The sequence below is a fragment of the Podarcis liolepis genome, assembly GCF_965112155.1.
Source record: "Podarcis liolepis genome assembly, chromosome: 15".
Lineage (NCBI taxonomy): Eukaryota > Metazoa > Chordata > Lepidosauria > Squamata > Lacertidae > Podarcis > Podarcis liolepis.
Genome location: NC_139566.1, coordinates 24080144 through 24107948, shown reverse-complemented (window position 1 = coordinate 24107948; position 27805 = coordinate 24080144). Strand labels below are relative to the sequence as shown.

General features: G+C 47.0%; 1 protein-coding gene across 1 annotated transcript; it reads right to left on the bottom strand.

The window, feature by feature from the left end:
• Nucleotides 1-605: 605 nt before the first annotated feature.
• Nucleotides 606-27805, bottom strand: CASTOR1 (cytosolic arginine sensor for mTORC1 subunit 1). The gene is made up of 9 exons (XM_083478848.1): nt 27494-27805; nt 22448-22518; nt 17177-17370; nt 14317-14449; nt 12427-12550; nt 10324-10437; nt 5994-6076; nt 4649-4743; nt 606-4187 (listed from the first exon to the last, which is right to left on the bottom strand). Exons 1-9 carry the CDS (start codon nt 27604-27606, stop codon nt 4122-4124), a joined length of 993 nt encoding a protein of 330 aa, XP_083334974.1. The 5' UTR covers nt 27607-27805; the 3' UTR covers nt 606-4121.

Genomic DNA, 27805 nt, shown 5'->3' with positions numbered 1-27805 from the left:
ACATCCACATCTGGAGGCAGAACATAGCCAAACACTCAGCTGGTAACACTCAGAGGGACACGGGTGGTGCTGTAGTCAAAACCACAGAGCCTCTTGGGCTTGCTGACCTTCTGATCAGCTGTTCGAATCCCGTGCAACGGGAGCGTTGCTCTGTCCCAGCTCTGCCAACCTAGCAGTTTGAAAGCACACCAGTGCAAGTAGATAAATAGGTACCGCTGTAGCGGGAAGGTAAACGACGTTTCTGTGCGCTCTGGCTTCCGTCATGGTGTTATGTTGTGGCAGAAGCGGTTTAGTCATGCTGGCCACATGACCCGGAAAGCTGTCTGTGGACAAACGCCGGCTCCCTCGGCCTGAAAATGAGATGAGCACCGCAACCCCACAGTTGCATTTGACTAGACTTAACCATCAAGGGGTCCTTTACCTTTTTACCTATAGCCATGGGTGTAGCCGAACACTCAGCTGAGCAATTTGTGACTGTCAATGTTAAAAATCCAGCAGGGGAAAATTTCTGTGGTGCCCCCCACCCTGCCGCCCGCTTCCCTTGATTATTTTGCTTAATGGTTACACCAGCCTTGATTAGACAAAATCACCTGTCACAAGCATTATTTGCAAGAAATAAATGACCTTTATTGACAAAATGTAAAACTATGCGCACACGCACAAACACACACAAATAATGTAAAGGACTTTGCATTCTCGCGGCACGCAAACTGGCTTTCATTGGTGTAGTGTTGAAAAGAAGTATCGCCGGGTAATTCGTCTTAGAACTGAGCCAGGAATCCGGAACTAGCAGCCAAAATGAGGAATGTCAGTAGCTGTGAGTTAGCCCCCTATGAGAGCCCTTCGCTTTCTTGAGATCTACATAGGAGGCGATCTCCTTATCTGAGCACACCTATTCTCAGCCCTGTATTAAAATACTGGAAAACAATTTCAAGGATGCCATCACTGGTCTCTGTTCCCTTGCGTTCTGCCAGAGGTCTTCCAACGGTGCTGGGTGGCTGCGTAGGAGTTCTCAGGCCGGTTTAGTGTCTGCAAAAAGCTTCATTCTCTATATAAACTGGCACAAAAGGAATCCAGGACTGGGAGGGTCGATTTCAGGCTCTGTGGTGTGGAGAGAAATGAGGGCAACACCATCCCTCTGGAGGGCAGGCACACAGGGCTTGGGCCAGCCCACCCAGAGGGCAAGGACTCCAGCCCTGATCAAACCTACCCTCTTAGACTTACCCAGCTCCCACCACTCCTTTGTGGCTGCCTGCTGAGACCTAGCCCTTCGCCATGGCCTAGAGAAAGCACAGACAGTGTCACCTGGCAGCTGTGCTACTTCACCTGTGCGCCAGGTGAGAGGACTAGGGATGAGCAAAAAGGTGGCCACAAAGGGGGAAAGCATAAAGGAAACACATTGTGCAGCTCTTGGACAGAGACTAAGAATGCCCAGTCAGCTCTAGCTAATTGGCAACCATAGAAACCCAGTTGTGCAAATGACAGGCAGCCACACCTTTTCCTAAAGCTCTTCCTGAAATAAGCCTGAAACCAGACGTAGCTGTGAGACCTTACCCAAACTAAAGGGGTTGCACTTCACTTGGTTAGCAGGCCCAGACACAGTAGAACCTCTATTTGCGACCATAATCCATTCTGGAGGTCCATCTGGAGGTCAAAACGGGTCGCTGGGAGAGGCGCCATTGTGCACAGGAGCAGGCGGTGATCGCCCGCTTCTGCGCATGTGTGCACGGCAATCGCTGCTCCTGCGCATGCACGAATGGCGTCAAACCCGCCGGTTACTTCCGGGTTTGACGCGGTCGCGACATGGAACAACCGTAAGAAGAGGCAGTGGTAAGTAGAGGTTTGACTGTACTGGCAACCTGCTTTATTTATATTTATATATATTAAAGAGAAACACAAACAGAATAGGTTCCCTTTAGGCTAGCTTGCAAATCAGAAAGTTCCAGTGATGCAAGGCTGATCCATCACAACCGGGAAAACTACATTCAAAGCTGCTTCAAAAAGTTAGCACCCAGGAATGATCGAGAACTTGCCAAAGGTTCACATCTAAGCACTTCTGATTGCCTGAGGCCCAGCACAACAACACCCCCCCCCAAAAAAACCCCAAAGCAGAAAGGGAGGCAGCATTCTTCAGCTCGCTCTGGTTCCCTAGCAGGTTCATTTCATCAGGCAAGGACCCTCAATGTCTTTCACCTGGCTGGCTCTCTTTGGGGAATCAAAAGGGCTCTCACCCCAAACAAGAACAGAATGAGGGTGCCTTTTTCCTTGAGATGAACCCCAGCAAGTCAGGTTTGGCACTACCCTCCTTACAAAGCACCTGCCATCTGAAACAGCTCCAAAGGTCTGCATGATCTCGACTACCCCCTTCTCCAGCATGGAGTTCTTCAGCTGGTTTGGAGTTGGTTGTTTTCAAAACAAACAATACCCAAAACCCAAATCAAGCTCTCCAAGCTGCATACACATCAGAATAAGCTGGAGAGAGCTACGGGCACCAGTTTTAACTTGTTTGGAGCAGCTTCGGGGGGGGGGCAACCAAAAATAGGATCCCCACCACCACCACCTGCCCACTTTCCAGCTTACCCCACCTTCTTCTGGTCCTGGAACTGGGTGCCCCTTTGACTGGGCTGCTGGCCCAGCTGCTCCTCTGTCTGTCTGTGCCCTCCTCCCCAAAATAAAATGAAATCAAACACAGGGTACCGCTGGCATGAGCTCCTTCGCCCGTAGCCCAAAGGAAGGAGGAGTGAGAGGAATGGGACTAACTTCATACATCATTATTTTGTAAAAAGTATATAAATGCTTCATGATAAAGCACAATAAGGCACCCTCAGGTTTTAAGGCCACATGTAATAGAGGAATTGGGGGGGAGGGGGGTTTGCTCAAGTCCTTCTCCTCACCCTCCTCCAGCTCAAAGATCTGACGAAGTATCCTGTCTATTAATGCATGGGGGGGGCGGCACAGATGCTGACAGATGCCAGCTCCCATCAGCTCCAGCCAACCTGGCAACATCTGGAGGGAACATCTGGAGGAATGAGCGTTGCCTTAATACTGTTAAAACGGGGGGCACTGTCCCAGCAGAAAGCAAAGAGGGTGCAGGATGTGCATCAGTGGTTCTTAGAACAGCCACTGGGCAAGCAACCTACAAATGGGAACTTGGAGGAAGGTTAAAGTTTAAAAAAAACTGATGATGATCAGTCACTTAGGCCACAGTCCCACCATTCACAGTTAAAGCCCTGTGGTGCCCCTTTAAATAATCCTAGCTTCTCTCAATGAATTATGGGAGTTGTAGTTTGTTAAGGGTCATTGGAGGAGACATCCCCCCCATTCTCCTTCCAGAGCTACAATTCCCAGAGTGATAACAGTCAATCCCTCTCCCCAACGATCTTTGGGAAATGCAGCTCTGGGAGGGGAAATAGAGGGTCTTCCTAACAACCCTTCAATGAACTACGGCTCCCATAATCCTTTGGAGGAAGCCGGGACTGTTTAAAGCAGTATCCTAGAGCTTTAAACTTGTGGTGTGAATGTGTGGATTTTGCCAACCACCTCAACAAGGAATGGCCCCAGTTATATCCCAATCTTAGCACTGTGGATCATTTTGTTTTAAAAAAAAATCACAATAAGAAGTAAACTGTGCAATTCCAACAAATTAGTAACCACAACGAAAACGGCAACAAAAAGTTCCAGGCTTGTCTTCCTATTGGAGAAGCTCAGGTAATGTGCAAAAAAGAGACGGAGAGAGCTAGATTCTCCAGAAGCCCATCAGGAGCAGGAATCTCCCTCCTTGGCTCCAGATACACAGCTAGGCCGAGGGCTGAACGATAGGGCCGGAAGGCTAGAGCGAGGTTTGGAGAATACTAAAGTCTGATGCAGGCAATCGGAACTGATTCACCGGGTTCTGGGAAGTGTCTAGATAAGGCACAGGTTTGGGCTCCCCTCCTGGGAGCAAAGGAACAACAGCTCTCCTCCAGCTGGAGGGAGACGCACCAGTCGCTCCACGTTTCCAAGAAAACACTGTGAAAAAAGGACAGCTCAGCTCACACTCAGGGCAAGCAGCTTCCGCCTTGCTCCAGGGAACACCAGGTGTCAGGTGCAGTAGAAATCGGTGTACATACTGAGCCAAGGGGCTATCTCCCACTCTCCTGCCGTGTCTGAAGAACTTGGGTGACGTTATCAATGCCATCCTCTGGAACCTGGAAGAGATGGGGAAGGGTAGCAAACCAAATGGCATCTCCTCCCTGCAGTACAGCTCAAAGAGGATTTAGAATATTTTTTCATTTAACAAAATTCATACAGTGGACGCTCAGGTTGCGAACGTAATCCGTGAGGGATGCACATTCACAACCTGCAGCGGCGCATCTGCGAACGCACAGGTTCAGATTTGGCGCTTCTGCGCATGCGCAAAGCGCGATTTAACGCTTCTGCGCATGTGCGACTGCCAAAACCTGGAAGCAACCCGTTCCGGGTTTCGGCAGTCCGCAACCCAAAAAAAGGCAACCTGAAACATCTGTAACCTGAGGTGTGACTGTATGCTGCTTTAGTTCAAAAGACGAACAAACATGGCCTCTAAATAAAACATTAAAATGATAATTTAAAATAAAATAAAATAGGTAGGCAGCTGCTCACAATTTGGAAGACAGCCTGACCGACTTACCAGGGCGTGGTCGAAGTTGAAGGTGCTAATGTAATACGCAGAGATGTCTGCATCAGCGAGAGGTTTGGCAATCTGAGCGACAATCCCACATTCGTCTGGGGAGGCAAGGAGGCAGGTGATAAACTTGCGCCCTTTTAAAAAGAGTAAGAAAATCCCTCCCCTTCTCTTAAGCACTGATTGGAGCGCAAGCATGTGCGCTGGGTAGCAAAGGTCAAATGCACACCACACATCTAAGGTACTATGATACCACTTAAGCAGTCCTGGCTTCCCCTTCCCCCAAAGGATTCTGGGAGTTGCAGTTTATTAAGAGTACTGAGAGTTGTTAGGAGAGCCCTATTCCCCTCCCGTTTCACAGAATTCCATTTCCCAGAATTCCCTGTGAGGACGGATTGACCATTAAAGAACTCTGGAAACTGTAACCCTGGAAGGGGAATAGGGCCCTCAAAACAGCTCTCAGCACCTCAAACAAACTACAGCTCCCAGAATTGTTTGGATGTCTTCCCCATTGATTATAATATAGCAGCCAACATCTACCTTCCAGCGTTGGCTTAATGTTTTGTTTTATTTATTTAAAAACACACACACACACACACACACACACACACACACACACACACACATATATATATATATATATATATATTTGCTTTCGTAGATTTTCACGGGTACAGGAATGCAGGTTTTGGTGTCTTCGGGTGTCTTCCCGTGTAAGAGTTGGGGTGTCTAGGCGACGTTTCGACGAGGTCTCACTCGTCATCTTCAGGCTGGTGCTTTCGGCTTCTTGTTACTGGAACAGAGCTCTGTTCCAGTAACAAGAAGCCGAAAGCACCAGCCTGAAGATGACGAGTGAGACCTCGTCGAAACGTCGCCTAGACACCCCAACTCTTACACGGGAAGACACCCGAAGACACCAAAACCTGCATATATATATATATATATATATATATTATCCCACCTTTCACCATGTTGGTCTCAAAGCAGCTTAGAGCAATAAAATATACAAACATGGTAAGCTCTTAAAATAGCCCCACTAAGGCTGTGCCAGCTGCACAAAGAACACATTTTTACTAGATAACCCACGCTTACCTGGTACACGCTTACCTGGTACAGGTAAGCGTGGCTTAAAAGGGAAGGGAACAGAAAGAGTTGGCTCTTGCAAGATCTTGCTGCCTGCTCGCCTGGAGGAAATTCTAACTCGCCGCAGGCGATCAGGTAACTGAGCACTTGCAAGGCTGTACTTTATGGCTAGCATCTTATACTGTTAAAAACAGCCGTCCCTGCGGCTATCAGTAACACCACCCAGAAGGAAAAGCAGAGCTCAGAACGTGAGGGTGCACTCACTCACCGAAGCCCAGGGGCTGGCCACCAATCCTCACCATCCTCCAGAGCTCCCCTGAAGAGCTGGTCAGCAGGAGGTCGCTGGGGAACCTGGGAGGAGGAGACAGAAGAATTTAGTCACTGTCACCAGGTACCTTTTCTAAAGCCCCACACCCAAGTGATGCTCTGTGCTTTCCGCCCTCTGGCTCAGTTTTCCCAACACACAGCAACACACCAGCACAATCGCATCCACACCACGCATTTAAAGCACATGGCTTATAATTATATTCCAACCAAAGAAGAATGGTTGAATAAATTATGCAAATACTTGGAATTAGCAAAGTTGACTGATTTGATAAGACAAAAACCAAAAAATATAATCCAGAAACAATGGAAACGCTTAAATGATTATCTATGTAGACAAGGATTAAATGTAAGGTATTGGTTGTGTTCAGAATATATTTATGAGAGATTTAGAAAACTTATTGATTAGAATATTTGTGTGAGATTGTATGGGGAAAATACGGAACAACAGATACACTCTTGCTTAAAATGTATATAGGAAGTGCAGTGTAAGCGATGGAAGTCAATCAATGAAATTTTATTATTATTTTCATATTGAGATATCTGTAGAATAAACTTGGAAGAAATTCTTCCAACATTATTTCTTCTTTTTTTCTCTTTATTTTTTCTTCTTTTTTCTTTTCTTCCTTTTTTCATATATATGTACTTATTTGAAATATGTATGTATTTGTAACATTTCGCTTAAATTTTGTTACAATTATGTTAAATAAAGAATAAAATTATCCTAAATAAATAAATAAAGCACACAGCTTGACCAGATAACCCTGGGAACTGTGGTGCATTATCTGTGCTTTTATGGTGCTGCATGGATATGACCCTTTATCCCAAGACTGCCACGCGACAAATAGAAAGGATGAGAATCCAAACCACCGCATGCATTCCAGCATTCCAGTGTGACGCGGCAGCTAAAAAAGCCAATGCAATTCTGGGCTGCATCAATAGGAGTATAGTATCTAGATCAAGGGAAGTAATAGTGCCACTGTATTCTGCTCTGGTCAGACCTCACCTGGAGTACTGTGTCCAGTTCTGGGCACCACAATTCAAGAAGGACACTGACAAACTGGAACGTGTCCGGAGGAGGGCAACCAAAATGGTCAAAGGCCTGGAAACGATGCCTTATGAGGAACGGCTAAGGGAGCTGGGCATGTTTAGCCTGGAGAAGAGGAGGTTAAGGGGTGATATGATAGCCATGTTCAAATATATAAAAGGATGTCACATAGAGGAGGGAGAAAGGTTGTTTTCTGCTGCTCCAGAGAAGCGGACACGGAGCAATGGATCCAAACTACAAGAAAGAAGATTCCACCTAAACATTAGGAAGAACTTCCTGACAGTAAGAGCTGTTCGACAGTGGAATTTGCTGCCAAGGAGTGTGGTGGAGTCTCCTACTTTGGAGGTCTTTAAGCAGAGGCTTGACAACCATATGTCAGGAGTGCTCTGATGGTGTTTCCTGCTTGGCAGGGGGTTGGACTCGATGGCCCTTGTGGTCTCTTCCAACTCTATGATTCTATGATTCTATGAATTGCCTAGGAACACAGCAGCCGGCAATTTCCTAAGGCAAACTACGAGGTGCTGTCCAGGGCTTTCAAGCAAGAAAGGGGATTCCTGCCCTGACAGACACCCCCCACCAGGAGACGCTTCGACTGGCACTGCACATTGCCATCATTTGTGAAAGACAACACTGGTGACCATTCTTGGAATATACTGTGTATGCCGTTCTGGTCCCCTCAAAAAGTATATTGCAGCATTTGTAAAAGGTTCAGAAAAGGGCAACACAAATGATCAAGGGAATGATGCAGAGCCTCTCTATGAGAAAAGGTTGCAAAGTTTGGGACTTTTAAGTTTAGAGAAATAAAATAATAATAATAATAATAATAATAATAATAATAATAATAATTATTATTATTATTATTATTATTATTATTATTATTATTAATTTATACCCCACCCATCTAGCTGGGCTTCCCCAGCCACTCTGGGCAGCTTCCAAAGAAATATTACAATACTGTAATACATCAAACATTAAAAGCTTCCCTAAACAGGGCTGCCTTCAGATGTCTTCTAAAAGTCTGGTAGTTGTTGTTCTCTTTGACATCTGGTGGGAGGGCGTTCCACAGGGCGGGTGCCACTACTGAGAAGGCCTTCTGCCTGGTTCCCTGTAACCTCATTTCTCACAGTGAGGGAACCGCCAGAAGGCCCTTGGAGCTGGACCTCAGTGTCCAGGCAGAACGATGGGGGTGGAGACGCTCCTTCAGATATACTGGACCGAGGCCGTTTAGGGCTTTAAAGGTCAGCACCAACACTTTGAATTGTGCTCGGAAACGTACTGGGAGCCAATATAGGTTTTTCAGGACCGGTGTTATATGGTCTCGGTGGCCGCTCCTAGTCACCGTTCTAGTTGCCGCATTCTGGATTAGTTGTAGTTTCCGGGTCACCTTCAAAGGTAGCCCCACGTAGAGCGCATTGCAGCAGTCCAAGCAGGAGATAACCAGAGCATGCACCACTCTGGCGAGACAGTCTGCGGGCAGGTAGGGTCTTAGCCTGCATACCAGATGGAGCTGGTAAACAGCTGCCCTGGACACAGATATGACTTGTGCCTCCATGGACAGCTGTGAGTCCAAAATGACTCCCAGGCTGCGCACCTGGTCCTTCAGGGGCACAGTTACCCCATTCAGGACCAGGGAATCCTCTACACCTGCCCGCCTCCTGTCCCCAAAAAACAGTACTTCTCTCTTGTCAGGATTCAACCTCAATCTGTTAGCCGCCATCCATCCTCCAACCGCCTCCAGACACTCACACAGGACCTTCACCGCCTTCACTGGTTCCGATTTGAAAGAGGTAGAGCTGGGTATCATCCGCATACTGATGAACACACAGCCCAAACTCCCTGATGATCTCTCCCATGTAGATGTTGAAAAGCATGGGGGAGAGGACAGAACTCTGAGGCACCCCACAAGTGAGAGCCCAGGGGTCTGAACACTCATCCCCCCACCACTTTCTGAACACGGCCCAGGAGGAAAGGTCAAGTAAGAGGCAACATGATAGACCTTTTTATTAAAAGATGCATGGCAAGGCAAGAGCAGACAGAGAAGGTATTTTCTCCCTCTCTCAGAACACTGGAACTTGTAAGCCTTTTGACTGATATACCGGCATGCTGTGCTAAATTTCATTTTGTGGGAATGTTCAGGGTGGCAGGAGAGGATATATTGTTTATTAATATTAGTATCATTAATATCCTTCCTAACTTGCGCTAGCAAGTTCCTTCACTTAGCAGAGTTTACATTCCCCTTTACACAGCAGAAAACTAGTTGCGAACTCGTGTGAGTTTCTTAAGACAATACACAATTCAATCTGGCTTGCCCAGAATGAAATGTGTTCTAATATTTTCCTGGTAAGGCCCCTGGAATCCCTCCTAAAAGAATAAAGACACCACAGTCTTATTCATAGGCAAGAAAAAGAAAGTTTGCTCACGATCAGACAAGAGCACAGTGTGATTCCTGAAGACGGGCTTTAGGCTTTAAAGTCACAAACTTATACTAACAGGTTTATCCCATAAGGGAGATGACCTGGGGGGCTGCTTGGCTGGCAGCCAGCAGTTCATTCCAGGAAGTTCGCAGGACGAAAGGAAAATGGAAATGTGAAAGAGAGTGGCAGGATGCCTTGTCCTTTTACCAGGTCTGGAAAGGTCACACCCACCCACTAGTCACATGCAAGGAAGGATGCTCCAGGCCAGGAGGAACAGGAAGTTTCAACTGGCTGGACCAAACATTCCCTTGCATGTCCACTCTAGGAAAACAAGGAATGTTGCATTTGACTGCTCCCAGTGGATTACATCCCACACATTTACACCAGAGGGCCTGGTAAGGCACAACAATGATTGACATTTAATGTTGCCGATTTCCCACCCTTTCTGCACATGCCTGTTTTTGTTCCCCCATGGGAACCTCAAGGAAGAACTTGCACGCTGGTTTACTGCTCCAAATTTCATCACTTTTCTCTTGCAATTTTCTGACTTAGCGGGGCTGCAAACAGGGTCCCCCCCCCCTCCTCAAAGCAATTAATATGAAAATGAGTGCGAAATTTCCATAATGTTCTGCTACGTTTCCCAGAAGCAGCTTCTGAGTCATGCAAAAGCTCAAATGTAATTAAGAGTCAGGGAAATGTTAGGGACATAGAATAAACTGCCATGTGAATGCAGCCCTACTCTCAGAAAACATTTAATATAATAAAAGTTTTCCTGCTACCTGCAGCAAAGCTATCTACCTGACGGCACTTACTTCTTCTTGGTCTCAGCATCCATGACGATGGAGATGTACCCCTCGATCAGCGAAAAGGCAAAGAAAGTAATGGAGTCGAGGTCCTGGCTGGCTGAAGCAGCTTCTTTTGTGGGGCTGAAAAATGGGGTGAGGGGAAAACACATGAGTTGCCAAAATAAAAAACCGAGTAGCACTATGTGGCGTTTGCCTCCTAGGTGGGTCATAAGGAAAGGGTTAAATGAGTGTGATGTGATTGGCCAGTGGGAGCCTGAGGGGAGGAGTTAGAGTGAGAGATAGAGTTGTGTGAAAGTCAGTAGAGAGTTGGGAGTTGGAGAAGAAAGAGGAAGGATAAGTCTTGTGGGTTGGTCGAGTTGTGTGGGGAGAGGGTGAGAGGAACTGTTAGGTGGAGTCAGATAGATAGTTGGGATAATCAGTTTGAAGTTGTTAGGAACATATAGGACAGTAAAGTAACTAAGATTAAGAAACTGACAAGAAAAATTAACTGAAACCATAAACTTGTTCATGTTTAAAAAGATAAACTTGATTATTTGTTAATGTTAACAACTGTCTGGACTCCATGTGTACCCAAGAGAAACGGGTTGGTGGCAGCGAAGAGGCAATCACAGTGGAGGCACAGGGATCAATAGACCGTCAAACGTCTGGGGACCCTGTGTGATCGCCACACACTAACTGAGGGGGGTAATAATAAATTTCTATTAATTTTCAATTAAAGCCCAATAATAGCCTCATTATAACAATACCAATTTATATTACAATTATTAATACCAATCATTCACATAACAATTTGGCTAAAGTGGGGCTCCCGCATGCTAGATTTGATGATTTTCTTTATTTCTGCGTTCCAAAATCTTACTAGTTTCAATTACATTCCGGTCATAATAATGATCCGTTATACAACAACTGCAATATTAATAACGTCTATTCATGTTGACACTTTAAATGGATTTATAAGATCGCAAATGAGAAACTCAAACTATATCCTTGTTCTTCCTGTGTGCGGGAATTATTCTTGTCTGTGGTGTTTCTTCCTGTCCTTGTAAGATATTATGGCTTTCTTTCCCCGATTTTTGCTGTTATCCGTCATGCCTTTGGCAGAGCTGATATCCCATTGTTGTTCCAGAAATTTCTCAATCGTTCTGTCTCATGCTTCGTCGTTTTGCACCAAGAACTTTAACAACAGCTGCAAAAGTCACTCTGTCCCAGTAGATAAACTGTTGTCACCATTTTCCCTCTCAGCCTGGGAAGAAGAGAGGTCTGTCGAACTGCAGATGACTCAATAAAGAACCCTATCAATTTATCGGCAATTCACACACTCCTTTCATCTTTCCTTCCAGCTGAAGATATATGGGCAATTATACTTCCAATTAAATTAAATTCCAGGTCCTCTTAGCATTATTCAGTTCACTCCGTAAATAATAAAGGATGGAGAAGAGTCAGCTCTAGGTTTCAACCGTAAACCTTTTGCAAAATAGAGCTTCCCTCCTTTTTTTATACACACCGTTCCGTCTGATGTTATATTCCATATTTATAATCCAATTTCTTCCATCCTCACTTGTATAAATATAATTTGAATTAACATTCAGAGGAGGGTTGCTGAATCATAAATGTAGAGAAGAAAACTTTAAATAAAGAAACCGTAGGCTCCCCACCCCGCTGTCTTTGGCACCGAATGAAGTCTTATCTCAAATTCAAACCTTAAAGTCCTTGCAGTTGGTTTGTTCCGCAGTTTGTGATCTCATCTCTTCTAGCACGCGCCTGTACTTTAGCCCAATCTAACAGGAACACCTCTGCTTCTTAATGGCGGCATTGGAGGATTTTTACACTTAACGCCTTCCTGCCCCCCATATTCCATGCCAGACCGAGAGCCAGGTACCGAGACGAACTGCGAGTGAAGCCCCCCCCCCCGGTCCTAGGGGAGAATTTGCAAGGATGATTACCCTCAATCATCCTTATTTTTCCTTCGCCAATGAACTTCCCACTGTCATGGAGCCTGCTTCCACTAAGGCAGAGCAGAACCAGAAGCCCCCCAAACAGTTAAGTTTTGATCTTTGCACTGAAAGCAGAACATGGCTTGTGTCCGCTACACCTCTGCTGCGCTCTTACCTGTGTGAGTAGAACAGGACGTCAATGAGGATTGTGGCGATGGCGGGCAAGGAGTCCGGAGAGATGCTCAGGATACAGAACCTGTTTTGGGGGCTCTGCACAGGGTGGACAGTGGGGTTCACGTCTAAGGACAAGAGACAAAAGTGTTAAGACACCTGGCAGAATTCCCAAGGGATTGGCTTGGACCAGACAAGGGAATGCCATGGCAATGACAGGAGAATTTCCAAGCAGAGGAGCAGGGTTGAATTGCATTTCCACAACACCTGCAGCAACAGCCCATTTGACTAACAGCCATCTTCATTTTCTCCCTCTCTCATTGCACTAGAATTTGGAGACATCCAACAACGTTGAATTTTGTTGTTGTTGTTATAATTTAATACCCACCCATTAACCGTAAGGCCCCATGGCAGGTTACAATAATGAAAACACCATAGTGGGAAAAAAGCTTGCAATGTTTAAAAAAGCTTGCAATCACAGAAACATGGCGAGTCCTAAAAATCTACATCTCAAGTGTCAGAATTTCAAGCGCTGCTCAGATCCTAATAATAATAATAATAATAATAATAATAATAATTTATTATTTATACCCCGCCCATCTGGCTGGGCCTCCCCAGCCACTCTGGGCGGCTTCCATAGAACCCAAAAATACAGTAAAATATCAACGTTAAAAACTTCCCTGAACAGGGCTGCCTTAAGATCCATATAGTTAGGTTACTGGATTCTTTTAACTGCCTGCTCAATTTTACCTTTATAGTTCTTTATGTCTTAAATCTGTGTTTCTCAATGTGGGGCACATGCCCCACAGGGGGGCAATTTGATTTTTAAGGGGGGCAATTCGAGAAGAAAATAAATTGACTGGATATCACCAAATGAGGAGACTTGGGACTGAAGTGGACTAAATTGGTGCCTAGTATAAAATCTGTCTGCAGCTGGCATGGAGCACAAGGATCTCACTAACTTTAAGTCTACTTATCTTGAGGTGAGCTCAAATTGTATTTTGAATTTATTAGGTACCTTTTATTTTATTGTATAGTAATTAAAATGATCAAAGTATTACAGGAAAAGCTTCCATTAAAATTATATTTATGCATTTCAGTTTTCTATTATACGTTTTGAAACTATTTGCTATTTTTTCATCATCATCATCATAATTTCTTAGTGATTTCTTCCTCGGTACTTCACCTGTCCTTTTGTTCTTTTATTTCTCTCTTTCATGGGTGCCATGTTCTTTGGAGGTTTGTTTAGACCAAGTTAATGGCCCTTTAGGCTTCCTCCATGTAAATAGGAGTTCGCTTTTCGAATAATAAGAATTACCGTATTTTTCCGTGTATAAGACTAGGTTTTTTTATTTTAGAATTCTGCAAAAAATTGGGGGTCACCTTATACTCTGGGTAATCTCCCCCCATTTTCTCAATTTGGAGTACCAAAAAAGAAGGGGCTGTCTTATACACAGGGGCATGTTATACACGGGAAAATATGGTATATGTCACCTGGGGGGGTGGACACCAGGATTTTAGAGATGCTTAGGTGGGGCATGGCCAAAAAAAGGGGGTGTTGGGAACCACAGTTTTAAATGTTTCTTGGTTATGCTACCAAGAGAGTGGTGACTAAAAAAAATATTTTAAATCAGCCAACAGCTCCCACAGCTTTGTTTGCAAGGTTAAAGCACAAATCCCCCTATTGTCTAAGCAAAACAAAAAGATACTTTCTTCTCCTCCAAGCATCAACACAATGGATGAACTTTGTCCCCATCGGACTGGCCTGACATATTTTTGATAAAACTGGATGGCAGTGGAGACAAGGAATCCAATTTCAAAGCCTCCAAAAGGAGCCATAAGGTTACTGTGGCTGTTTCCATTGCAAGCCCTCTCTCGTTCCAAAAAAACTCACCTTGCTTTGGCTTGAGGAACCCGTTGGTTGCGTCGTCGCAGCTTGCGGGGACCGGCTCCCCGTTCACCTCCTTGTAAATATCAAATTCGCCTTCCAGGGTGTGGATCACGACAGGGAGGTCCTTCTCCCGCACCTGGAAGAGAGAGCCAAGGTCGTCGCCAGTGCAGAGCGGCAGCTGGTGCCTTTTGGGATGGGTAGAGCGGAAGGCAGGGAGGCCAACAGTAGGTGGCGCCAGTGGCAAGGAGAGCCAACGAATTTGAGCATGTCCTCCCCATCCTTTTCTTCCTGGCTGAGTTCTACAAGGGGAACACAGAGGAGGAGGAGGAGGAGGAGGAGGAGGAGGAGGAGGAGGAGGAGGAGGAAACTGAAAGTCAGGTCTCCCCCCCTTCATTGGTTGTAAGAAGGCAGGCTGAGGTTGGTGGGGCACTGCCATTGGTTGGTGGGGCACTGCCTCCACTGGCAGTGGCCCAAGAGGCTGGACGTCTGTAGTTCGAATTCTGGCTCTGGCAAAAACTCATCTGATGCCCTTAGGAGAATCTCCTTTTATTATGCATAAGATGAACAGCCTAGGACAGTGTTTCCCAACCTTTTTTGGGCAAAGGCACACTTGTTTCATGAAAAAAATCTCGAGGCACACCACCATTACAGCCCCGTGACGTCAGCGCACAGCGTCACGCCGGGAGGGACATGAATTGCTAGCAAATTACATAATCACCTCCTTGAGGGCTGGCTCATCTTCTCCGAAGGCAGAACCCCATTAATTAACAGGACAGACTCACACCATAGCCAAGACGAGGGGGGAAAACCTCAGTCATGCACAGTCATGCACATGTGGGGGCTAAATGAGGACGAAGACCGGGCAGAGAGCAGGGTTCAAATCACCCCACCTGGCCAGGACAATCCCTGGGTGCTCCCTTGGGCCACTCGCCTGACCCACCTCGCAGGGCTGTTGTTGCGAGGATAACACGGGGAGAACCACGCGCGCCCCCGGGAGCTCCTTGGAGGAGAAAGCGGGCGATGAATGCAGTGCACGAAATATATGAGAGGCGACCAGGTTTTGCAGGTGAGGGGCCCCCGCCAGCCTCCGCTTCCAACACCCGGCGCAACGACGCCGAAGTTTCCCCCCGGGCTCGGCTCGGGGAGCAGTGCTGCTCCCCCCCCGGCTCCCCTTCGCCCTTCCGGCTCTCTCTGCCGCCCACTGGGGACCCCCCTCACCTGCCAAGTCCGGAGCGCCGGTGGAAGTTGCATGCATGCATGCAGGGCGCCGCGTTGCCATTGCATTGCACTGCACTCCATGCAACGCCTGCACGCATGCATTGCCTTGCACGCCCGCCAAGGGGTCTCCCCACGGTCCGATGCGTCCCCTCCGGCGCGGATGCAGCATTGCAAAAATAACCCCCCCCCGACGCAGCCCTACCTGGGGGGCAGCCTCCGCCGCTCTGCCTCCGCGGGGATCCCCGGGCTCCATCCTGCCGCCCAATCTCCGCGGGGGCGCAGGCAGGCTGCGCGGGGTCTTCGCGGAAGAGCCCCTGCCCGCCCGGCCGCTGCCGCTGCGCTCATTCCATGGCCGGGAGAAGAGCGCTTCAAACAAAACGCCCGGCCCGCCAGGCCACGCTGGGAAACGTAGTTCGTGCACCCCGCGCGGGCGCGGAGCCCAAGGGCGAGGGGACTACGGATCCCGGCAGCCCCCGCACCGGGGACGGAGGGGGAGAGGCCGGGTGCAGGGATGGAGGGACGGGTGGGCGAGCGAGTGAGTGGCAGCCGCCAAGCCTTGGCCGAGAGCCAGGAAGGGCCTCCCCGGAGGAGGAGGAGGAGGAGGGAGGCGCAGAGCGGGAGGGAGGGAGGGAACCCCAGGGGTCATCTAGTGACGGCGCCCCAATCGAAAATTTGACTTTAAAAAAAAAAAATCTTTCAAATTTTTTAATTTTTCCCGCGGCACACCAGGCAACATCTCGCGGCACACTAGTGTGCCGCGGAACAGTGGGTGGGAAACACTGGCCTAGGACAAGAGTCAGGAACCTCGGACCTAGATGCTAAGTCTGGCCTTCTAAGTCTGTCTATCTGGGGTTCGGCCGTACCCCACATTGACTTTGGTTCGTGCCCTCCTTGAGTGGTTCTGCCTGGCTGGAATGTGTCCATAGACTCTGGTCATGCCTCTTGCTTGCCCAAGTGGAGGATAGAGAAGGACAGGGGGAGTGTGTGCAGAAACTAGCCTACTGTACAAAGGTAAAATTTACATTCGTTGCTCTGCCCACTTTCACCTCGGGCACTGCCCAGAATGGAATGTGGCCCCCAAAAGGTTGCCCAGAACAGAATGCGGCCCTCAGCCTGAAACCAATTCTCCACCACTGTCCTATCACTAAAGAAAACGGTCTTTTTTTCCTCGGCCACATTCACACCAAACATTTAAGGCACTATGGCGCCACTTTGAACAATCATGGTTTCCCCCCAAAGAATTCTGGGAGCTGTAGTTTGTTAAGGGTGCTGAGAGTCATTAGGAAACCCCAACAATCCTCCAAGTGGTATAATAATAATCAATCCCTCTTCTCAAGGAGCTCTGGGAATTGTAGCTATGTGAAGCCTCCTAACAAAATTCTCAGCACCTTTAACAAACCACAGCTCCCAGAATTCTCTGACAGACGCCATGATGGTTTAAAGTAGTATCACAGCACATTGAATGTATCATGTGCACACAGTCCCAATTGTATCTAGAGATGTTGGGGGTTGAAGTTCGGGCCTTTGGGGAAACAAAGGGCTCAACCATTAAGAGTCTGCCCTTCCTTGGGTGGCCTCCTCCCATTACAATTGTCAACTGTCTCCCCTGGGGATGGGGGGGGGGAAGTCACCCCAAAAGACTCACCAGGATGAAGTCTGTCTGATAGGTGGAGAGCATTAGCACCGAGACGTTGTGCTCTGCCAGTGGTGCGATGACCGACTTGGCGATCTTGGTGACCCCAATAGGCTGAAGGTTAGCGGAAGCGCTGCCGTTGGATGAGACATTGAGCACCAGCCAGGTGGAATCGACGACTTGCAGGAACTCAGACGGGGGCAGCTCTGGAAGACAAGGGTGGGGGGAGATCCAAGATTTGTTTTTGTGCTCCCCCCTCCAAAAAAATAGAATACTGCTGATGAAGTACAACTTATGTTCATCAGATAAAATTACAATTACACACAACTGTCTACCCAGGTCAAAACCTGAACTAAATCTCTTTTATCTTCCTATATACATAAGAATGTAAGGCTGCCGTCACAACAGGACAGCAGGCAGGCAAGCAAGCAAGCAAGTGAGCAGTGCTGGTGGTCCAAGTGAGCTGTTTAATAGAGGGGGGCAAGCACTTCACAGAGGTTTCGCAAGCAGGGGATGGGGCTTAAAAGAGGTGGGGCTTTGGTCAAGCTTCGAAAAGACAGTGAAGGAAGTGGGTAAGGTTTAAGACAGGGGGGTTGCTCAGATGTGGGGGGAGGGTGGTTGGCAAAGGGGTTGGCAGGTAGGCAGGGTTGAGGAGCAGAGCAAATGGGGCAGTAGCCCTTAGTAGCTACATAAAAGATTATGCAAACAACCATCTTCTCCATGGTATCTGAAGAAGTGTGCATGCACACGAAAGCTCATACCAATAACAAACTTAGTTGGTCTCTAAGGTGCTACTGGAACCAAGTTTGTCCCCTTGCACAGACCTGCAAGGTTACGTAGATCTGGGAAATTCTACTCGCAGCAATGCACCCTACTGAATATTACAGGGTGGTGACCCCAAAATGAGCATATTTTTGTATTGCGCAGTCTGTAGCACTTAGGAATGTTTAAAAAATATTAAGCTGTTTAGAAGGACTTTTAATTAAATAAACAAAATGGTGCTGCAGTTTTTACACGGAAGTTGTTGGGTTTTTTTTTTAAAAAAAAACCTTGTCTCTTATTTTTAAACGATCCAGGGAACTTCACAGAATTTTGAGTTCCAATGAGGTTTTGGAATCAGGAGCAACAGTTTACTGCAAGACTCCAAGCCCCTTGCCTCCCCACTTCCCTGCCAATGGGCTCTGATGCCTTTGGCAAGCCCATTCCCACCTAAGACAAACTGTCCCTCTAACCAGAGATTTTAGCGCTCTCTCTCTCTCTTTCTCTCCCCAGAATGAAGCAGAGCCAAAAAGGGGCTTGGAACAGTCCCCACTCAAGGAGGGAAGCAAGTACATGGTGTTCTCGGCCAACAAGGATTCTTGTTGATTCAGCTACTCCAGAGGTTAATTCAGAAGATATGAACCGCCTTTGCTTGACCAGACCAAAAGACACAAGGAGGAAAAACAGGAGAGGCTACTGGATTAGACCACTGGCCCATCAAGTTCAACATCCTCTTCTCTCAATGGCAAACCCGCAAGCAGGAACCAGGCACAAGAGCACTCCCCTGCCCCCCTGCAGCTTCCAGCAAGCTGCCTTCAGAAGCAAACATTAAGAGGTTTAACATAGAAGACGCCCGCTGAATCTCTATCGGAAGAGCACCCCACAATTTAGAACCCTGCACTGTTCAAGGTTCTAAGTCAGAACTTTAACCCAAGGTTCTAACACTTACAAACATCCAAGAGATGGCTTCCTTCCCTACAGACCTTCTCAGGTGTTAAAAGCGGAGGTGTGTGTTTTCACCCTATTCCTGTGGCTATAACCTGTTTTTTTTTAATAAAATATTTATTAAAGTTTCAGAAAAAGGAATTACATAAAAACAAGAAATACAAAAGTAAAAGACAAAAATAAGAATACAAGAAAAATACAGAATAAAATATATATATATAAGTACACTTACAGAAAAAAGGCAAAAAATCAAAATAAAAAATCAACCTTTCCATATCTTACATTCATATCCTTGTTTCCTGTAACCTGTTTTAACTGTTCTTAATTTTAAGTTTGAAATTGCTGTAACTCACCATAGGGCGTGCTGGTGAAGAGTGGGTAATAAATTTAGTAATAGTAATAATAATGATGATAATCATAATAATATTGATAATCATGATAATGATGATATAGAAGATACTTGCTGAATCTTTATTGGAAGAGCATTCCAGTTTAGAACCCTGCACTACGCAATGTTCTAAATGAGAACCTTACTTAACCCAAGGTTCTAACTCAGAATCTTAAGATTCTAACTTGCCCTCCGTTGCAGATATTCAGACGCAACACATGATAGGGGTGGGGCCAAGGGTGTCAAAGATGTTCCTGCTCCCCCTCTCGTGCCGTGGGAAATGCACAAACGGCATCTGGCTTGGGTGTCAAAGCACAGCCACATATCTACATTTATATATGGAGAGAGGGAGCGATGCAGGTGGGAAGCAAAGCTGTTGCGTCATTTGCCGGCGCTGCCTACCCTTCCCAGCGGAAGGCAAAGGGTTACTTTCGAATGGGCCTTTTGGGGGCTTCTGTTCCAAGGAAACAGGATGGAGTCGTTCAGAAGAACAATGGCCAACCAGGCTGTAGAAATCCTGGGAAGGAGAGCAAGGACTTCTCAAAAAAAACACACAAAAAGAACACACAAAACATCAACCAAGAAAGCACCAGAGCTTTTTAACCAAAGAATAAAACTGTATCTCTAGACTTCTAGAGGAAAAAAAAGCACTGGCAAATCAGCTGCTCTCAACTTCCAAGGGGGCGGGAGGTTAGAATGGCCCTTTTAAGAGAATCTGGTGTGAATGAAAGCAAACATCTTGGAAGCAAGTTATCAAAGGTTATGTAAATCCCCGTCACTGCCTGGAGAAAAGGCTAAACACTGGAGATTCCAGAAAAGGAACCCCCTCCCCTCCCCATGGCCTTTCCAGGTTGCCTATACATCATACAGTACTGCAGCACACATACTTTGGAACTCCCTGCCACTTGACACCAGGCAGGCATCTTCACTGCACTCTTTCAAGTGCCTGCTTAAAATATTTTTGTTTATGCATGCCTATCTGGGCATGGACGGCACACAGAATGTTGGGTGCTTTGATCTATTTTTCTGGGAAAAAATGTTTAAAATATCTTCTTCTTTTTTACTGGTAATTTTATTGTTTCCTTCTTTCTGCAAGTTCTTCCGAGGTCTGCTTGTTTGTTTTACAATCAAGCGGTGCGGTATATGTAGAAGAAGAAGAAGAAGAAGAAGAAGAAGAAGAAGAAGAAGAAGAAGAAGAAGAAGAAGAAGTAGTAGTAGTAGTAGTAGTAGTAGTAGTAGTTTGGATTTGATATCCCGCCTTTCACTCCCCTTCAGGAGTCTCAAACCGGCTAACATTCTCCTTTCCCTTCCTCCCCCACAACAAACACTCTGTGAGGTGAGTGGGGCTGAGAGACTTCAGAGAAGTGTGACTAGCCCAAGGTCACCCAGCAGCTGCATGTGGAGGAGCGGGGAAGCGAACCCGGTTCCCCAGATTACGAGACTACCGCTCTTAACCACTACACCACACTGGCTCTACACCACACTGAGATAAATAAAATGGGGGGGGGGACCCCAAACCATCTCTTGGCTGAGTAAAAACCAAGACTTCACCTACCTGGCCCCTCACACAAGCAGCCAGGTAGCCACATTTATACATCACTCCAATGGATGTGTGTGTGTGTTGCTTTTCCATGGGAACAACACCAGAAGAAATCACAGCTTGGGAAGGCCACGCCTTCCATCCGCTCTGAAAAATGTCCTGCCAAAGCCACTCTGGAGTGGATCCAGGAAGCAGTTATACAAAAGCTGCTGTTGTCAGCAGTGACCGGGGCGGCTTCCTATCTCCCTTCCTGTGGCCCTGCTCCCTCTTCCCCATGGGGTAAATAAAACAGAGACGCACAGTACCAACATCTGCTCTCCATCTGTTCCCTCCTATACTTGGAAAAAGCAGAGAACAGCAGAGAGATTTTCTTTTTCCTCTCTCTCTCTCTCTCTCTCAATCTCTTGATAATGCTCAAAATTAAGTCCAGGGCGGGGTCACCCGGCAAAATCGATCAACAGAACATAGGAAGCTGCTTGCCTTACAATATCAGTGTGTTAAGTCCCTCCAGGCCAGTATCACCTGCCCTAACCAGCAGCATCTCATACTAAGGAAATATTTTTTTCTTTAAATACAAAAAAAGACTGGAGATGCCAGAAATTTAACTAGGGTCTGTCTGCATGCAAAGGATGTTGCCTGCCAACCACCATTTAAAAACATCCTTTTCTCAGGGCTTCCTGGACTAGATGAACTTTTGCTCCTATCCAGCTAAGGCTCAGTGGCAGAGCCTAAATCCTTTTCCCACGTTGCTTTTTGTCCAGGCGTTCCCTGACCCATAAGGTTGGGTTCAGATTCATGCGTCTGAATCCTCAGAATTTCCATTTCTGTTTCTATTACTAATGTTTTTATAGGACTGGTTTTACAACACATTTTTGTTTTAAGGATATATTGTCCGGCTTTCTTAGATCATATGCGAAGAGATTTTTTTTTAATTAAAAAAAGTTACTGGTAAGTGGCGTATGAATGCTCTTAAGTAAGTGTAAACTCCAACCAAGGTATCAGTTAAGACCTAAAAGGCATAATAACCTTGTGATGAGCCATTTCAGCATCAGAGAAAAGGCTCTTTTTTTTCTTTTTTGGTAAGCAATAAAAATTAAACCCAGAAAATTGCATTAAGTCAGGGATGGGGAATCATTCACTCCTCTCTATCTGACCTTTTGGGACTCTTCCCAGGCCCCGCTTCCTCTCCCAGGCCCCGCCTCTTCTCCCAGGCCCCACCTCCTCTCCCCAGGCCCCGCCTCCTCTCCCGCCTTGCTTTACACCCTCCATGATTGCCTAGCAATAATCTTTTCTTAACCCCGCACCTCCAGCCAGATGTAGGAGAAAGGGGCGTGGGAAGAGTGTAGACACTAGCCTACCCTACAAAGGCATCACTTACATCCATTGCTCCCACCCATTTTTTCCTCTGGCCCTGCCCACCACTGACATGTGGCCCCCAGAATATCACCCAGAAAGGAATGTGGCCCTGAGGCTGAAAAAGGAACAACTCAAGCCCCAAGTATTCCTTTATCGGCAGGTATAAGCTGTTCCTTCACCATAACGTCCCCCTCCATGCAAGTAACCCATGCGACACACCCTAAATTAAAGTGAATCAACAGCTGTCAGAAATGGCAACAATGCCACGCTGGGAATCAAGGACGGTCATTGGTACCTTTAAAGCCTTCTTCATCCAGCATGATTGTATAGTCTTCAGGAGTCTCTGTCAAGCTGAAAAATTTGCACCTGGGAAGACAGAAGAAGAAGAAAAATCAGCATTGCATTTTTTTAATTTTTAGCCAACTGCATGAATGTTTGCTAGGCTTTGAGAAAGCACCCAGAAATTTCAAGTAGCCCAAGATGTGGCAGGCAGGAGTTTTGAAGGGAGTCATTCATATATATATATATATGCTACATACAGTGGTACCTCGGGTTACATACGCTTCAGGTTACAGACTCCCAGAAATAGTGCTTCAGGTTAAGAACTTTGCTTCAGGATAAGAACAGAAATCATGCTCCGGCGGCGCAGCGGCGGCGGGAGGCCCCATTAGCTAAAGTGGTGCTTCAGGTTAAGAACAGTTTCAGGTTAAGAACGGACCTCCAGAATGAATTAAGTACTTAACCCGAGGTACCACTGTATATATATTACTCCACATACATCTGCTTCCAAATCATTTCCAAGCCTAGCACAAGTGGCAGTTGCTACGGGCAACTAATGGATGGCTAATGGGAGGCAAAGTCAACTCAGGAACCTGCCTATTACATTCACACCACTGGCCCATCTAGCTCTGTACTGTCCACAGTCTGCACTGATTGGCAGCGTCTCTCCAGGTACTTGGGTAGGCAAACTAAGGCCCAGGGGCCGGATCCGGCCCAATCGCCCACAGACGGTCCAGGAATCAGCATGTTTTTACATGAGTAGAATGCGTGCTTTTATTTAAAATGCATCTCTGGGTTATTTGTGGGGCGTAGGAATTCGTGTGTTTTTTTCCAAAATATAGTCCAGCCCCCCACAAGGTCTGCCTGCTGAAAAGGTTTGCTTATCACTGGATTTCAGGCATAATAATAATAATAATAATAATAATAATAATAATAATAATACCCCACCCATCTGTGGAATCTGGGCAGCTTCCAACAAAATACTAAAATACAATAATTCATCCAATATTAAAAGCTTCCCTAAACAAGGCTGCCTTCAGATGTCTTCTAAAATCAGATATTTGTTTATTTCCTTGACATCTGACGGGAGGGCGTTCCACAGGGCAGGCGCCACTACCAAGAAGGCCCTCTGCCTGGTTCCCTGTTACTTCACTTCTCACAGTGAGGGAACCGCCAGAAGCCCCTCAGAGCTGGACCTCAGTGTCCGAGCTGAACGATGGGGGTGGAGACACTCCTTCAGGTCACCCCCCAGCCCTACCTGGAGATGCCAGGGATTGAAGCTGGGACGTTCTACAAGCAAAGCAGATGCTTTCCCACTGAGCGGCAGCCATGCTTATTCTAGCTTTCTTCCCATTCTCTCATTCCCATTCTCCCTTGCAAAATTCCAGCAGACGTTTGTGCAATTCTCACGACAAAAAGCTTCAGGGGAGAAAAACGTGACCCCCATCTATTTCTCCTTCCCTGGGACTTTTTGATCAGAGGTTGGATGGTTATCTGTCATGGATGCTTTAGCTGAAACGCCTGCATTGCAAGGGTTTGACTAGATCAGGCTTCCTCAAACTCAGCCCTCCAGATATTTTTGAGACTACAATTCCCATCATCCCTGACCACTGGTCCTGCTAGCTAGGGATCATGGGAGTTGTAGGCCATAAACATCTGGAGGGCCAAGTTGAGGAAGCCTATAGATGATCCTTGGGGTCCCTTCCAACTCTATAATATACATTTCTAGGAGTCAACATCAATTACCAAAACAGAACTATAACTGTTCTGTTTGCTTCTACCAAGAGGGATGGACAAATAAAGACCGCAGAGAGTCTCCAAAGGATTGAAAATGTACAGATATCCTTCTGGGAAGACACAGGACTCCTTGGCAAAAGACTTCCTATCTGAAACCTTGGAGAGCTGCTGCCAGTCAGTGCTGACTCAGTATAGTGAAGGGATGTTAGCTCAGCAGTGAAGCGTCAATCGCCAGCATCTCCAGGTCTGGCTAGGGGAGACAGACCCTTGTTTAGAAACCCTAGAGGGTTGCTACAAGTTATGTGCCATTTCAACAAAACACAGTTTAAAAACAAACAAACCACTGTTTACACTGATGCAACCTCAGAGATGTAACAGAAACTCCTGACAGCCGAGAACTTACAACTGTAACATACTAAGAAATTAAGGTAAAATATTATGAATGGCAAATAAATGTTCTGATTGCTGTAAATCCATTGGTACTTTGCAGAAGAGAAAACCACTCCCAACTCTGCATGGAAGAAACTCAGATTATTTCACTACAGAAACCTCCTAATTCCATGTGAGTTTTAAATGCATGGGTGAGTTTTAAATGCACGGGGGTCCTATGCAAGGCAGAAGTCAATCCTGAGGATTTTAACAGAACTTGGGGCAGTGCCGGGATTTTAAAAGGCAACAACAGCAGCCCTTGATTGTCGAGAGACCAAAAATTTAACAATGGTGGTGTCTGAAGAAATTTTATTTCTTGGCTAACTTCACACACCCCAACTGCAGCATTGGGGACTCTAAATCTTGATGTGATCTATTTGGACTGGGCTGGGCTACGGGACTAAGAAACCAGAACATGAGCAATGAAATTATTTGCTTCAGATCAGTGGTTCCCAAACTTTTTCAAGCCACCATAAACTCATTCCCAGTGCCCCTGAGGGATAGCTCCATCCATAGAGCAGGAGGCTCTTAATCTCAAGGTCATGGGTTCAAGACCCAGGCTGGGCAAAAGATTCCTGCACTGGATTAGATTATGCCTTTCAACTCGGATGATTCAGCACCCTATAAAATGCATTATTCAGAATAGAGGTTTGCATGACCCACTAAGGAAGATAAACAGCACAATAACATCCAAAACAGTAGCAGTTAATCGTGCCTTCATTCAAAATCCGATTTAAACTAAATTTAATTAATTCAACACAACTGATAAAACTTGATCCAGCGATACCAGCTTCCCAGAGTCTGACAATCATTTAGCAAGTCTTAGATAAGAGGCTTAGATTACCATCTTTAGTTAACTACTTCACTGCTCAGCAAACTCTTAAGATAGATGGGCTTGACGAAGGGATACCAGTTTCCCAACATCTGGGATAGGTCACTCAGCAGAGCATGAGACTCTTTTAATCTCCGGGTCACGGATTCGAGTCCCGCACTGGGCAAAAGATTCCTGCATTGCAGGGGGGTTGGGCTAGATGACCCTTGCGATCCCTTTTCCAACCCTACAATTCTGTGATTCTAAGTCACTTAGCAGGAGCCTTAAAACACCACCTCCAGGTGACTCCCTATAGGGGGCAGTACCTCCTATTTCGGAAACAGCTGCTTTAACTGAAAGACTCAGCACAAACACAGGGACTTTCTCTCCAATTCCAGAATCCAAAAGCGGGGGGGGGGCGCTCTTGCAAGTGTGGAACTCCAGAAATATTTCCCTGTTCTGACCGACTTCTGGAGTTCCACACTTGCAAGAGTCCCCCCTCCCAATGCGTTTGGATTCTGGAATTGGGGAGAAAACCCCTATGTGTATTTATATATATTGGAAAGAGAGGGGCTGCCAGCCAGCTGTGAGATCCAGTTGGAAGGGCTGATCTAATAACGCCCTGTAATTGTTTGCTTATTCTCTGCAAGGCGGGTAAGAGGAGGGTGTTAGTTAGGTTGTTTTTGCCAGCCTTTGCAAGCCAACTGTAGGAGGAAAAAGTAGAGGGGGGGTCCATTTTCAATCCTGAGAAAAGGGAGGATTTTCCTTTTTTTTCTCTTTAATTAAAAAAAACACACTTTCCCCCACATTTGACTCCAAGCACAAAGTGTGGGAGTGCTTATAAGCAGAACATATTTAAAACCTTGGCCTGCAATTTGGAGGCATTGAAAGGCTTGCTTTGAGAAACAGGAGAAAGAAGCAGAGTCCCACGGGCTCAAACGCCAGCAAGAATAGTCCGCTGTTACTACAGGAATATTACCACTTGCTCACCCAACACCCTTAGTTTGGGATAAGAGGCACACAGAGACCAGATTTGCCTGTTTGAGGCAGGGTTGGGTCTTCAGCTGCTCGTCCTCTGGGTTTTAAACAGGGTAGCACATTCTGTGTTACAAGATGCTGAGCAAAGATACCTGCTGCCCAAACAAGGCTCACTCCATTTAACCCAGATAAAGAAACAGAAGTGTTTTTCAGTAATTCCCTGAGCCGAGTTTGCAGCAAAGCACCCTGCCTATCCTATAAGATCCCATGCAAAGCAAGAGTTTGGAGGCAATCCTTGCTATGTCCAAGTGGGGTCAGGATTGCATCTGCCACCACACACACACCTTCTCGGCTCAACAGCACAACCCCTTGGTACAAGCAGATGGTCCTCTCCCCAAATAAGGTTTACTCAGAATGCTCCACACACTCCCTACAGCTCTCAGGTAAGTGGGCCCAATCCTGCAGTGACAAAAGAGGCTTTCGCACTTTGCACTCAAAACAATGCACTCTTGTGTTTGTGCATTCCCACAACCTCCTAGTAGACTCATATACACGCACGGAGGAACCCAATCCCTTGAGAGGAAGAATGTTCTCTCTCTCTCTCTCTCTCTCACACACACACACACTCTCTCTCTCTCTCTCACTCTCTCTCTCTCTCACACACACACCCCTCCTTTGCTCACCAAAACAACCGCTTGGACCACATGTGCACGTGCCCCCCTACACCCCAATCCACACGTTCAATATACCACCTTAGTCCATCCCCACAACTTCGCAGCATGCACGCAATCCTTTGCGGCACGTGAGCGCACCTAACAAGGACCAATTCTGCCCCTTCCCCAAAGGGCTTCACCCTGCGGATGGTCCACAACACTCAACACGCCTCCTCGGCCCACCTTCCCACAACCTCCGTCTACACGTGCGCGGGCTTCTAAAATGGGGCTCGGCAACCTTCGCTCAATGAAGCCTTCTCCTCTCGAGACTCTCGCATCCCCTTTCCGTCCTCCTTCCTTCAACCCCTTGGTGTACACGCGAGTGTGCGTACACACGACACGCATACACGCCGCTCGGAACCCGACCCCGAGCCACCCAGTCCCGGTGGGGCACCTGCTTCGCTGGGGCAGCAGCAGCATCTTGAGCAGCGGGTGCGTGTAGAGCCAGAGGCCGCTGCGAGCCAGGCTCAGCACCCGCACGCGGGGCTCCAGGATCCGCAGGTCCATCGCGGCGGCGGCGGCGGCCCGAAGCGCGTGTCTCGGCAGCGGCAGCGGCGCACCAAGCAAGGCCGGATCGCAACCCCGGCGCTCGGCTATAGGCGAAGCCGGGGCCGCGGCGCCGCCTCCTCTGCCAGGCCTGGCCCGGCCCACGGGGTGGAGGCTCGCCGGCCCCGGGATCCACCCACCGCCGCCTCCTTTCCGCCCC

Excerpts from the sequence above, each read along its gene's own strand:
- CASTOR1 (XM_083478848.1), bottom strand. The coding sequence starts at position 27,606 with ATGGACCTGCGGATCCTGGAGCCCCGCGTGCGGGTGCTGAGCCTGGCT. Across the intron at positions 12,551-14,316 it reads GTTCCTCAAGCCAAAGCAAG|ACGTGAACCCCACTGTCCAC; the intron begins GTGAGTTTTTTT and ends TCTTGTCCTTAG. Across the intron at positions 4,744-5,993 it reads TGGCCAGCCCCTGGGCTTCG|ACGAATGTGGGATTGTCGCT; the intron begins GTGAGTGAGTGC and ends TTGCCTCCCCAG.